This window comes from Acinonyx jubatus, chromosome C2 (genome assembly GCF_027475565.1).
Source record: "Acinonyx jubatus isolate Ajub_Pintada_27869175 chromosome C2, VMU_Ajub_asm_v1.0, whole genome shotgun sequence".
In the NCBI taxonomy this organism is placed as follows: domain Eukaryota; kingdom Metazoa; phylum Chordata; class Mammalia; order Carnivora; family Felidae; genus Acinonyx; species Acinonyx jubatus.
This window is the reverse complement of record NC_069384.1, coordinates 13,659,437-13,672,001: the sequence shown is the minus strand read 5'-3', so window position 1 is coordinate 13,672,001 and position 12,565 is coordinate 13,659,437. Positions and strand designations below refer to the sequence as shown.

General features: G+C 45.2%; 1 protein-coding gene across 6 annotated transcripts in view; it reads right to left on the bottom strand.

Moving 5' to 3' along the window:
* Positions 1-12,565, bottom strand: part of TIAM1 (TIAM Rac1 associated GEF 1) — a 205,277-nt gene that overhangs the window by 46,408 nt on the left and 146,304 nt on the right. For all 6 annotated transcript variants that reach the window (XM_015075395.3, XM_027041731.2, XM_053220641.1 and 3 more), the window contains one exon: positions 11,608-11,832. In XM_015075395.3, the coding sequence (XP_014930881.1) occupies positions 11,608-11,832 (225 nt within the window). The remainder of the gene's footprint in view (positions 1-11,607; positions 11,833-12,565) is intronic.

Sequence of the window (12,565 nt, the reverse complement as noted above, 5' to 3'; positions counted from 1 at the left end):
AACAAAATCCTTTTAAACATAGAGCTGAGCTCCAACGAGTCCCAGGGCCCAAAATGAAGACAATAAAAGAAGCTGGTGTGGTGGGGCCAGTCTAAAAGCTGTGGCGATATTGAGTAAATCCATCAGTCCCCAAACCCTAAAGCAGTGTTTCCCGAAGAGAGAAAGAGACCTATGGGTGTTAGGAGAGGAACAATTCGGGGCGGCGGGGTACAAAATTGCACATTTGGCAGACACTTAGTCTCCCTCGCTCCTGGGCACTAAATACAATTAGCACTCCCCAATCTCTGTGCCAATAAAAATGAACCCACACGTTTCCCAACAGCGGTACCATCACAGCTTGGGAGCCAATGTCCTGGAGACTCTGGTTTCAACTGTAAAGACCAGAGACAGAAAACAGGTGTCAGATCGGCACAAGTTGGAGACCTGGAACTGAATCTCCCGCATTCATTCACACGGTTCCTTTGAAGGGCTACACCCTTGGTCTAAAAAGATGTAAAAAGATAAAAGAAACAGGTATTCATTGGCAAAAGGGAAGGGAAGGGAAGGGAAGGAAAGAGAAGGGGAAGGGAGGGAAGGGGAGGGGAAGGGAGGGGAGGGGAGGAGGGGAAAGGAAGCTTGTCTGATTCTGCCTACACTCTGAGACAGAAGACCAGGGAGGGAGCAAGGCGGGGGGGGGGGGGGGGGGTGGTTCTCGAAAGAGGATAACCACAGGCTGACCCCACGGGTGTTTGAGATTCAAATTTACACCATGTACTGCCTCCAGAAGACTCTATGTCTTAGTCAGCTTGGGCTTCTGTAAAAAAAAAAAAAAGACCACAGAGGTGGTGGCTTAAATAAGACATTTATTTCTCTCAGTTCTGAAGGATGGAAGTCCAATGTCAAGGGGCTCACAGATTCAATTCTTGGGGGAGACCCTTCCCCCGGCTTGTGGAAGGCTACCATCTCCCAATGTGCTCACATGACCTTTTCCTCACGCATGTAAGGGAAGACTGAGCTCTGCTCTCTTGCTCGCCTTACAAGGACACTAACCCCATGTGGGGGGACCCCATCATGGGTGGGGTCCTACTTTCACAACTTTAGCTAAGCCTGATTACCTCCTAAAGGCCCCAACTCCAAAGAACAATCACACGGGGCTCACGGCTTCAATGTATAGATTTTGGCAGGACACAAACATTCAGTCTGTGACACTGAAGATGAACAAACTACCTTAAAATCATTGTAGATTTGTATTCCAAGGGCTCTGGCAAAGACACAATCAAAATCTGGAGGAATTCACTCTTAAAAACGGTATCATGTAATGTCCAGAGATAAAGCTTGATCAAATAAAAACTCCTAATCCATTATTAGAAAACCCAGGAAGAACCAGGTCCCCATGAGTGAGAAGCAGCAGACACAATAAACAACAGAAGCAGATTCCCAAGGAATGATACTGTAATCATCAGATACAGAATGGCAAGTATGCATAAAAATATATTTTTTTAAAAGGGACAAGAGGTAACTTCAGAAAAGATCAGGTAAATTCACAGAGTTTTTAAAAATGAGAACTAACCACTGAAATAAAATGCTCAATAGGTAAGAATAAAAGTTCAAGAAAGAATAAAAGATCTATCTGAAGAAAGCACAAAAATCTTCAAATGCTAACATGACCAATATAGAATTGTATTTACAGCTAAAATATTATTCAATAAGGAGAATATAATGTTCTCTGTTTGAGAAACAAAGAGTGAGAAAGTTTGCTACAAATAGAACCTCACTAAAACAAACAAAACAAACAAACAAACAAACCCCACCTCTCTAAGGGATATACAGCTATACCTTGGAAATATTGTGAGTTTGGGTCTAGACCACTGCAATGCAGTGGATATCACAATAAAGCAAGTCAGATGAATTTTTTGGTTTCCCAGCGCATATAAAAGTTATATTTACACTACATTGTAGTCTATTAAGTGTGCAATAGCATTGTGTCTTTAAAAAGTTTGATTTTCTAATGTTTACTTATTTATTTTGAGTGAGAGAGAGAGTGAGTGGGGGATTGACAGGGAGAGAGGGAGAGAGAATCCCAAGCAGGTTCTGCACTGTCAGTGCAGAGCTGGAACTCACAACCCGTGAGATCATGACCTGAGCCAAAATACAGTTGGACGCTTAATGGACAGAGCTACCCAGGCACCCTCTGACGATTTTATTTTTAGGGGCACCTGGGTTGCTCAGTCTGTTAAGCATCTGACTTCAGCTCAGGTCATGATCTGGCAGTTCATGAGTTCTAGCCCCACAGTAGGCTCAGAGCCTGGAGCCTGCTTTGGATTCTGTGCCTCCCTCTCTCGCTCTGCCCCTCCCCCACTCACGCTCGGTCTCTCTCTCTCTCTCTCTCTCTCTCTCTCAAAAATAAATAAACGTTAAAAAAAAAAACTAAAGGGACGGGAAGATATAGTTGGCCAATGTAAAGAAAGCGCAACAAATGTCAGACAAAACAGATTTAGCCACCACGTGAAGATGTATCAATCGTTAAGCTTGATCCATGAATAGATTTCAAACCCTTTTTCTAAGAATTTGTGAGTGTGCATCTTCCCCAAGGATCAGCAATTTATACAAGCAGGCCACACATCAGACCACAACATAAACCTCAACAAATTTCAAAGAGTCTGTATTTAGCCTCAGACTACACTTAGCAGCATTTTGGGGGAACTGAATTTGTGACAAAAGAGCACAAAGCCAGTAACACCAGAGACAGTTTTAGAGAAAAAGAACAAGATTATACAAGGTTACAGTATTTTCCCTACCAGATCCCAAAATGTATTATAAAGCACAGGCTAACAGAGCATAGAGCCCAGAAACGGCCCTTCCGCATAGGGGGGTGTGATATACACAGTAAATGTGCCGTTTCAGACCCCAGGGAACAGAATGGTACCTCTGCTAAACGTTATGACAGAAGACTACTCACATGGAGAAATAGAATGTTGTACCCTAACACACACCATTCACAAAAATCAATACCAGGGAGGTATACACCAGAAGAATGTCAGTAGCCCCAAGTATAAAATCTTTTATAAGAAAATACAGAAGACAAGGTTGGTTACCTTAGGAAAGAGAAGGGCTTCTTAAATAAGATATAAAAAGCACAAATCATAGGAGACAGAAACATCAGATTTTATTAAAATTAAAAACCCTTCTGGGGCACGTGGGTGGCTCAGTCAGTTAAGCATCCAACTCTTGATTTTGGTTTAGGACACAATTTCACGGTTTGTGAGTTTGAGTCCCGCATCGGGCTCTGCGCTGACAGTGCGGAGCCTGCTTGGGATTCTCTCTCTCTCCCTCTCTCTCTGCCCCTCTGTCTCTCACCCAAAATAAATAAATAAACTTTAAAAAATAAATAAATCAAATTAAATTAAAACCCTTCTTTGTCAAAATGCAACAAGACACAGTATAAACTGAGAAAAGTTATCTTCAACATATAACTGGCAAAAACATTAATATCTAATAAAGGGACTCCTATGAATCAGTACCTATAGGTATATCCGATTCTAAAGCAAGTGTTCTTTCCCACTTCACTATGCGATGCTTCTGCCCTTAGCTGAAGACAAAAATTAATAAAATAAGAGAGAAAGAGCAATGCAGCTGGTAGAGCTGTTTGCAAACTGATGATTCTGTCCATCCCTTTGAGCACAGACTCCTGTGTCACTTTTTCTCCACCCCATGAACTGGGACTGGCCTTGTGAGTTGCTTCAATCGACAGAACGTGACATAGATGGTGAGACAAAAATTCCAAGCCAAGGCCTCACGAGTTCTCACAGATTCTGGTTTGCCCCCAGGATCTCTGAGCTCACCAGACAAACCGCCGCCTAGCCTCCTGAGGTCCAGCCAACCAAGCACCAAATGTACAAGTGAGGCCGTCTTGTAACCCAGCCCCAGTCAAGCCACCAGACGACACAGCCAAATGTGCCACTCCGGGCAAGGGCAGCAAGGACCCAGCTGAGCCCCGCCCAAAACTGCCAAACCCAGAAGAACGAGCAAGGAAAATGAGTGTCCTGGGATGGTTTGGTACCCAGCAGAAGATAACCAGGAAATGGGTCAGGGGGATTTAGTAATCAAAGAAAGCCAGAGAGGCAGGAACAGGGACTTCAAAGAGATGAGGTCATGTTCTGGCTCCTATGCTTCAAGGCCTTCTCCGAACATCCCCCAGCTTAAAAGGCTTATGCAAAAACACCGCTGGGGTTTTTTGGCAGCCTCAGTACAGTTTTGCAACATCCTATATCTCAGGTCTCCACTGCCTTCACTACAAGAGACTTTCCTCCAACAACAGACACCGAAGGAATTTTCTTCTTTGTCCCGGAGGGAGCTGCCCCCATTTACTCCCTAGTGCACCCCCCCCCCACACACACTGGCTATGCTGACCATCAGAGAGATGGGAGAGCTGAAGATAAGGCTGAGAGGTGGCTGAAGAAGTGGTCACAGCAAGGGAGCCGCCACCTCACCTCCATTCCATCCCCACGTTTAGCACAACGTCTGGCACAGAGGAGGTGCCCAGTAGCCATGTGGCAGCACAGAGAAGAAGCGGGGCCAAATCTGAAGAGACAGTGGGTTGACAGGGGGCTGGGCAGCCCCAGAGAATGAGGAAGCACAGAGTAGGGCTGAGGCTGGGGGAGACGGGACCTAGAAGCACCATAAATAACATTCATTGTTGGAAATAGGTGCGGTCATTTCTTCACTTTTTAAAATGATTTTCATATCGGGGCACCTGGGCGGCTCAGTCGGTTAAGCATCAGACTCTTGGTTTCGGCTCAGGTCATGATCTCACAGTTCGGGAGTTTGAGCCTTGCGTTGGGGTCCGCTCTAAGCATGGAATCTGCTTTGGATTCTCTCTTCCTCTCCCTCTGCCCCTTCTCCCTCCAAAAGAAAATCCTTACAATGATTTTCACATCATAACAATGCTCTGGTGACCAAGAAAACCTTTGTGACGAGCATAGCCCACTCACAACTAGCAGGATGCACACATCAATGTAAGCCTACATTTAGATTTATCTTTAATTTACTTGGTTGAGACACATTCACTCTGGCTCTATTTAAGTCCCTTTGGGACTTAAAGAAAGAAGATAAAAATCTTTCGCTTATGAGATGTACTAACAATGTGTACTACATAAGCAGATTCTCCAAATCAAACATTTACAAAGAGGGACCAATTATAACACTGATTTTCATAACGCCTTGATTAATGCCTGAGTTTAAAGCTCTGTGAGGGAAAAAAAAAATGATTGGAGGACAAGGAGGCAAGAAAAGGTTAGATACTGTCAATAAAAACACTTAGCTGAAATTTAACCACTAGGCCAGGATTTTATTTTGCTTTTTAGTCACTTTACTGTCATATAAGAATTCCATAGAAACACTCATAATATATGTATAGGATCAGCATAAACACTCTTTCCACAACAATGCTAAAAAGCAAAAGTAATTACAGAGAGAAAAAAAAAAAAGAATAGGTTAAAGTGCTCCAACTTTGACCTCATTGACAAATAACTTGTTCCCAGCCAAATTTCACACAATCTCAGTGTCCGTTTCTCTATGGAAATTTTTACATCCCCCAAAACCGTAGATCTAAGTGTTACTGACTCTGTTAATCTGTTGTAAAAGCCAAATAATACAAGGTTCATTACTTTTCTCTTAAAATACACACACGGAGGCTCTAAAATTCTGAACCATTTTTCCCCACACACAGGATTTCGAGGGTGTCGTCAACCCAATCCAGCCGGAAATCAAGACTAGATGTTTGGCTCTCACCAGCAGGGCCTCAGGAAGCAAGCCAGGTGCTGTGTGACAAAACCATGGGGCCCAGACAGTTTACAAAACGCACATGGCTCCAAGTTTTATCAACAAACAAACAGAAGACCGTGTGCTACTGGTATCTGGGAGACTTCAGAGCCTCCGAAGGATGGGGCCATATTTGTTTGCAGGAAAAAAATCTGTGCGGTGCCTATTTCTCTGTTGTGTCTCCCTGCTGCCTGATTGTCTTGTGTTTTCAGAATCGAGCTCCAGACAATCTGCACGGAACAACGGTCTGAAATAGACTTGTACGTTCCACAGGCACTAAGGGAAGCAGGCTCTGCCTGCAAATCAAACTGTCCATGGTGGGTGCTCAACAAGTCCTCTGGCCAAGGTGCCTTGGGCTCTCCCAACTGTCACAGAAGCCTTTCCTGTTACAACAAACTCTGCTTAATCTACTTCCTCCAGGAGGGGTATTTGTACTCGGACAGACTCTAATCCTCCACTTAGCATCAGACAGATGTGCCTGAGGTATATCAAAGGGGGAGGGAGGCGCTTGACTCTCCAAACAACGATAGCCCCAACTGTCCTTGACGCGCATAGGCTGGAGTGAGCTGCAGACGCCCAGCTCGGCTTCCATAATGACCACTTTTCAAACAAGAACCAACTCCAGTTTGCTGAACTCTGGCACTTTTATTGTAACACTGAGCTAAATGAGGGCACCGGCTTTGCCCCAACCCGTCGAGAGGAATTTTAGAGAAGATAAAGCAGAGCTGCATGTACCATAAAAATTAAATGGATGCAAGCCTTGATGGAGGGATTTAAAATGAAAGACGCAAACAGATGTTTTGAAGCCTTGGAAAGACACCATTGATGCTCTGTAGTGATTCTTTCAACTTGCGTAAAATGTGGGGATTGCAGAATTACTGAAAGAAATACCTTTGTGCCAAGAATTAATTTCAATGATAAATATCTTATGCCAGAACAATCCTACTCACACTTGGGAGAAAGGCCTCAGAATAAGCATTTATTTGTTCTTTGCTCTTCCCTTGACTCAAAAGGCAGTGGGTGGGGGAGGCCCAGGGGGAGATGCCAGAGAAGGGTATTTGTGTTAGAATTCCCTCAATAAGTGTTTAATAAAACCTTTCAAAATTATTGTACACCGAGATTTGCTTTTCTATATTGATGCTCACTGTGAATATTTCCCTAACTGGGTAATGTGGGTTTTCCTTCTAGTAAAGCGGGCCAGTGGCTCTCCAAGGGAGGAGATTTTGTTGCTCAGGGGACAGCTGACAATACGTGAAGAGATTTTGGTTGGCACAACTCGGGGAAGGGGCTACCGTTAACTTACAGTGGTTACATTAATGCACAGGACAGCCCCCCCACCACAAAGAATAACCTGGCCCCAAATGTGAGTAGCTCCAGAGGAGACCAGTATTCAAAATAAATCACACAGGAGCATTCGAGAGGCTTTCTGGAAACCTCACACAAACAGTGTTGCAACTTCCTACCTCAGCTTCCTCTTCACTCCAAGGTTCTCTCTATAACAACAGCCACTCAAGGGACTGTCGTTTTGTCTAGACATCCTTCCTCCATTTTCTTACCAGTACATCAGTAAACAAACATTTAAAAAAAAAAAAAAAGGTGGGGGGAGGGGGATGAAAGTAGCTCAAGAAAGATTTTGACAAGGACCCCAGGTGGTCAATGACTGAGGATGGGAAGCTGAGTCTCAGGGAGAACACAGAGGATGAGATCTCTTATTTTCTAAGCCAACACAGCAACCCATTTGCCACGCTTCCTTCTCAAGGGACACAAGGGCGGGGACACACTCCACATCCCCTAACGGATTTCCATTACAAAAATCTCAGGCCACAATATGATGTCAACAAATGCCACCACAGATGGTCTGCGTATGACCATAACTTTCCAATCACCTTGTCATTCTACCAAGATAATCAAAAGAGTATCAACAAACAAAGACCGTTGGAGAGCAAAGGTAGTGGATCCCAATCCCAGCTGCACGTTAGAATCCCCTGAGTTTTAAGTAACCACAAGTACAAATGCACCCCCAGGCCCCTCCCCAGGTCATGGGAATCACCATCTCTGAAAAGGGGCCCAGGTGTCTCAGCACCTAGTCAGCAGAATTCATTTCTTTCTGCCTGGGAAAGGGAAATACTTAAGTAAGGTATTCATAAACTTAGTTCTCAGACAATTCACCTGTTGCACGTTGAGGTGGATGGAGTAGAGACCAGAGAGATCAAAAATGAGCAGCTTCCAGTTACAAGCCACAAATCTTCATGTCTCCATAAGAGACTGTGCTTTGAACACATAACATTTATTGAGCACTAAGACCTAAACACTTCACTTTTATTTTTATTAATTTTTTTTTAGCATTTATTCATTTTTGAGAGACAGAGAAAGAGCATGAGCGGGGGAGGGGCAGAGAGAGAGAGAGAGAGAAAGAGACAGAATCCGAAGCAGGCTTTAGGCTCTGAGCTGTCAGCACAGAGCCTGATGTGGAGCTTGAACTCATGAACCACGAGATCATGACCTGAGCCGAAGCTGGATGCTTAACCAACTGAGCCACCCAAGCACCCCAAAACACTTCACTTTTATAACTCAATTAACCCTCACAACAACTTAGTGAGACAGTACTGTGGTATCATCCCCATTTTATGCACAAGGACACTGAGGCACAGAGAGATTAAGCATAACCTGTTCAAAGACAGAAAGCTAATAAACACAGAACCAGGACTTAGTCCCAAGACACGTGGTCCCAGAGCCCACTCTATCTCACTAGGGTGTGGGGCTTTCAGAGAGGAAACAAACTTATGCAACAAAGGGGTTCAGAAATAATCCAGTGCTGCAAGTTAGTCCCATATTTCAGTTCAGGGTTCTGAGGGCAAGATCAGGCCACGCCTGCCTACTTGGGCACCGGCCAGGGCTCACGTGGACCCCAGGGTCCCTGAGACACTGCCTGGCCCTCCGTCAAGGTGGCCAAACATCCACTGTGACCACCGTTAAGACGGTCCCTGCATCAGACCTCAAACCTGCACTCAGGATGCTTCTTATTTTTAGCTCCTTCTAAATTTAGACTAAGGCAATAGTCCAGCCTCCCCATTGTACAAATTTTCTAGTTGTTTTCTTTACTATTTTAACTGCAGCCGTCAGTGGATGCTGCTTTATCTCTGCCTCATTACGGAGCAGTCTTTCAGATCATTTTATCCTGTTTCCTTGCCTCTTGTATTTTTCATGGTAAAATGGGGACTAGGAGCTGCTAGCGACCAGAAAGAAGGCAAAGAGGCTTCAGCTGCTCCAATTGGACCGCCACTGCCCAGGGCATTTGAGAATTCTTCTGGAACGTGTTAATGCTGAAGAAAACTAACACGATGACTACCTTTTTGCTTTATGTTTGAACCAGTTTTAATGACCTCAATTTGACCCAGAGGACTGTGTTCTGAAGGATTTTGATCATCGCAAAATAGTATCATTTAACTGGAAAAGAAGCAAAGGAATGGATACATCTTCTAAGAATGATTCCAAAATGGAAATTTTAATGTGTTTTAAACACCGGTAGATTTGGTGGATTAAGCACTCAGCCTTCAAAGGTGACTGGCCTGAAGGGGGTAACGTGTACTATGTAGAGGTCAGTTAGGTTTAAAACTCCATCATATAAAAGATGGGACAGCTACTATATATACAGAATATACTCAATATTTCTAAAATAAATACATGCATGCAAATACATTTTAATTAAAACAATTTTAATAAAAATTTGCAAAACGTACACACACATACACACACACACACACACACACACACACAATTTTTTAAAGAAGAAACACCCCAAAATAGGGACAATCAACCTTTATTTAAACAGTTTGTTTAAACAGTTCCAAAAAAACTTTACTTGTAAAAACAGGCCATGGGTTGCATTTGGCTTGTAGGTTGTAGTTTGCCAACCCCTGCTTTATATCCATAGCCCACAGGAAGGGCTCAGATGGAAAAAAAAAATTCAAAGAAAGTTGAAATACACTGTATGTACATAGTACGTACATCCAGATCTTATAAAAATCCTTTAAATAACCCAACCTAACCTAACACAACAAGCCTCATTCAGAGTCATATTACAGATAGAAACATCAGTCTCTGTGAACTGAGTTTTATGGGATCAATCCTGCCATCTTGTGGTCACACAAAAGAATAGCCTTCGTGGTCTCCATTCCCCATAGGGGTACACAGCTCCCTGGAAACATTTTCTAAAAATCTGATTGGGGTGCGGGTACTGCAATGACATAATGAGTCAAGGAAGTCAACAGCAGTAAGTGTGATCAATTTTCTGAAGCCTCAACTTGTCAAATTCCTGCAACAGCCACTGAACAAAAGAATGTGCTCTCACAAGGGCTCTGCTGGGGATCTATTCTCATCAAGCCAAACTTCAGAAGGGAATTTGAAACACAGTGACAGGAGGGTGCCTGGGTGGCTCAATCAGTGTCTGACTTGGGCTCAGGTCATGATCTCGTGGTCCATGACATTGGGCTCTGCACTGACTGTAGAACTTGCTTGGGATTCTCTCTCTCTCCTTCTCTCTCTCTCAAAATAAGTAAATAAACTGAAAAAAAAAATCAATGGCAGGGCAAAGAATATTCAAAGTACCATACCCAGAGTTTGAAATCAAAGACTTTTTTTTTAATTCAAGTTTTGAAAAGAAAATAAATCCAAAGACCCCAACTTACTAAATCAACCCCACTGCTAGAACCAGGTCATGGAGAAAGAAGTGACAGCAACATGCTATTGACTGGTGGGCTCATTCACGGACCCTCACTCAACAAGAACGGGGTGCGTGGAACAAAGTGAAGCAGGTGTAAGCCCAGTCCCAGGAACAAACTCAGGACAGAGAGACAAACCAGTAAGAACAGTATTATACAACTAGGGCCCACGTGAAAGAGGTCTTTGCAGGGTCCTAGGGACCCGGAGCAGGGAGGCTTCAAGGGGCAGATAGCATACAAGTTGCTTCTTTTTTTTTTTTTTTTTTTTTTTTTTTTTTTTTTTTAAGTTTATTTCTTAATTTTGAGGCAGGGGCTGGGGGGAGGGAGGGCAGACAGAGAGAGGGAGAGAGAGAGAATCCCAAGCAGGCTCCACACTGTCAGTGCAGAGCCTGATGCGAGGCCCAAACTCACAAACCATGAGATCATGAGCTGAGCCGAAGTCAGATACTTAACTGACTGAGCCACCCAGGTGCCCCCAAGTTGCTTCTTTTAGGGTAAGCACAAGGTTACAAAGGGATAGGGAGAAAGGCTGAGGGCAGGAAGCGCAGTGGGTAAGGCAGGGCACGGTTGCACCTGTGGACTCCTGCTCCGACTGGAGACCGGGTGAGCCCAAGAGAAGGTGACCAAATGAGAGCTCTGGGCGTATTTCCACGCGGGGCAGCCCGTACCCTCTCCCACACAGAAGGGAAAGCACGGGCTCGACGGTTTGGGGGATGGTGGCGTGGAAGGCAGAGGGGGGACCCGGAGGCTTGGTGAATCTCTGTCATCTCCACCCACAGCCAAGACACGGGGGCCTCTACCCATTCGACTTTCTCCAAAATGATACACAGCAGCAGCAGCTGCGTGTGTGACAGGTTGATTAGTGGACAAACAGTTACTCCGCAAGAACACAAGTCCCCCGACCCCTGGAAATTAACAGGAAGCACACACTCCGTAACCAGTTCATTTCACTCGTACATCTTAGGCCTGCTGGCCCCAGGCCACTGGAACACACACACACACACACACACACACACACACACACACACCCAGCAGGTCCTGGCTGACCCAGGCTCAGATGCGGGTCCGGCACACGGCACAGCCATACCTGGGTTGCTGCTGAGGAAGGCCAGGGGGCTGTCGTTGAGATCCGCGGGGCCGTCCGCTCGGTGGGGCGGGCAGTCCAGCAGCTCCACACCCCCGACCAGCTCGGGGTAGGTCCTCACCAGGAGGCCCAGAGACGGCTGCGTGAGGAAATCTTTGAGCACAGAGGAGTTCAGGGTGCCTGCAGCCCGGCTATTGATCTCGAGAATCTCATCTCCCGCTTTCAGGCCTGCCAACGCGAGACGGAAAATGTTTCATTTCACACGCACATAAAAGCAGTGGCAGCCGCAGCATCGAGTCAGATCACAACAGCGTAGAAACCCTGCTGTAAAGGGCACATGGAGTCACCTGTCATGGGCCCCACGGCCCCGGGCACCAGTGCAAACAGGCTCTGGTCCTCAACAGTGATCACCAGGTGATCACGCGGGCCCTGGTCTCAAAGGTTCCGGACTCGGTCGTGACAAGCGTGCCTGTCTGTCCGGCACACACACCAACTAAACACATTTTCTCCTTCCCGAATCCACCTGCTCTGGGCACCTTCTCCTCACAAATGCTAATTCCGGCTATCATCCTCAGTTTTGAGGGGAAATGGTAGAAATGCTCTGGGTAGCTGGGGCGGCTCAGTTGGTTAAGCATCTGACTTCAACTCAGAGCATGATCTCGCGGTTCGTGGGTTCGAGCCCCGCATCGGGCTCTGTGCTGACAGCTCAGAGCCTGGAGCCTGCTTTGGATTCTGTGTCTCCCTCTCTCTCTGACCCTCCCCTACTTGTGCTCTGTCTCTCTCTTTCTCAAAAATAAATAAACATTAAAAAAATTTTAAAAAACAAGAAAACAAATGCTCTGATTGCTATAATCAATATGTTTTGTACACACTCGTGCGACAGTGCACACATGTGGCACGGCCAGCTAACATCTCTTTGCTCACTGCTATGGAACCAAAGTGCAGTGAGCTTCTTCTGGCT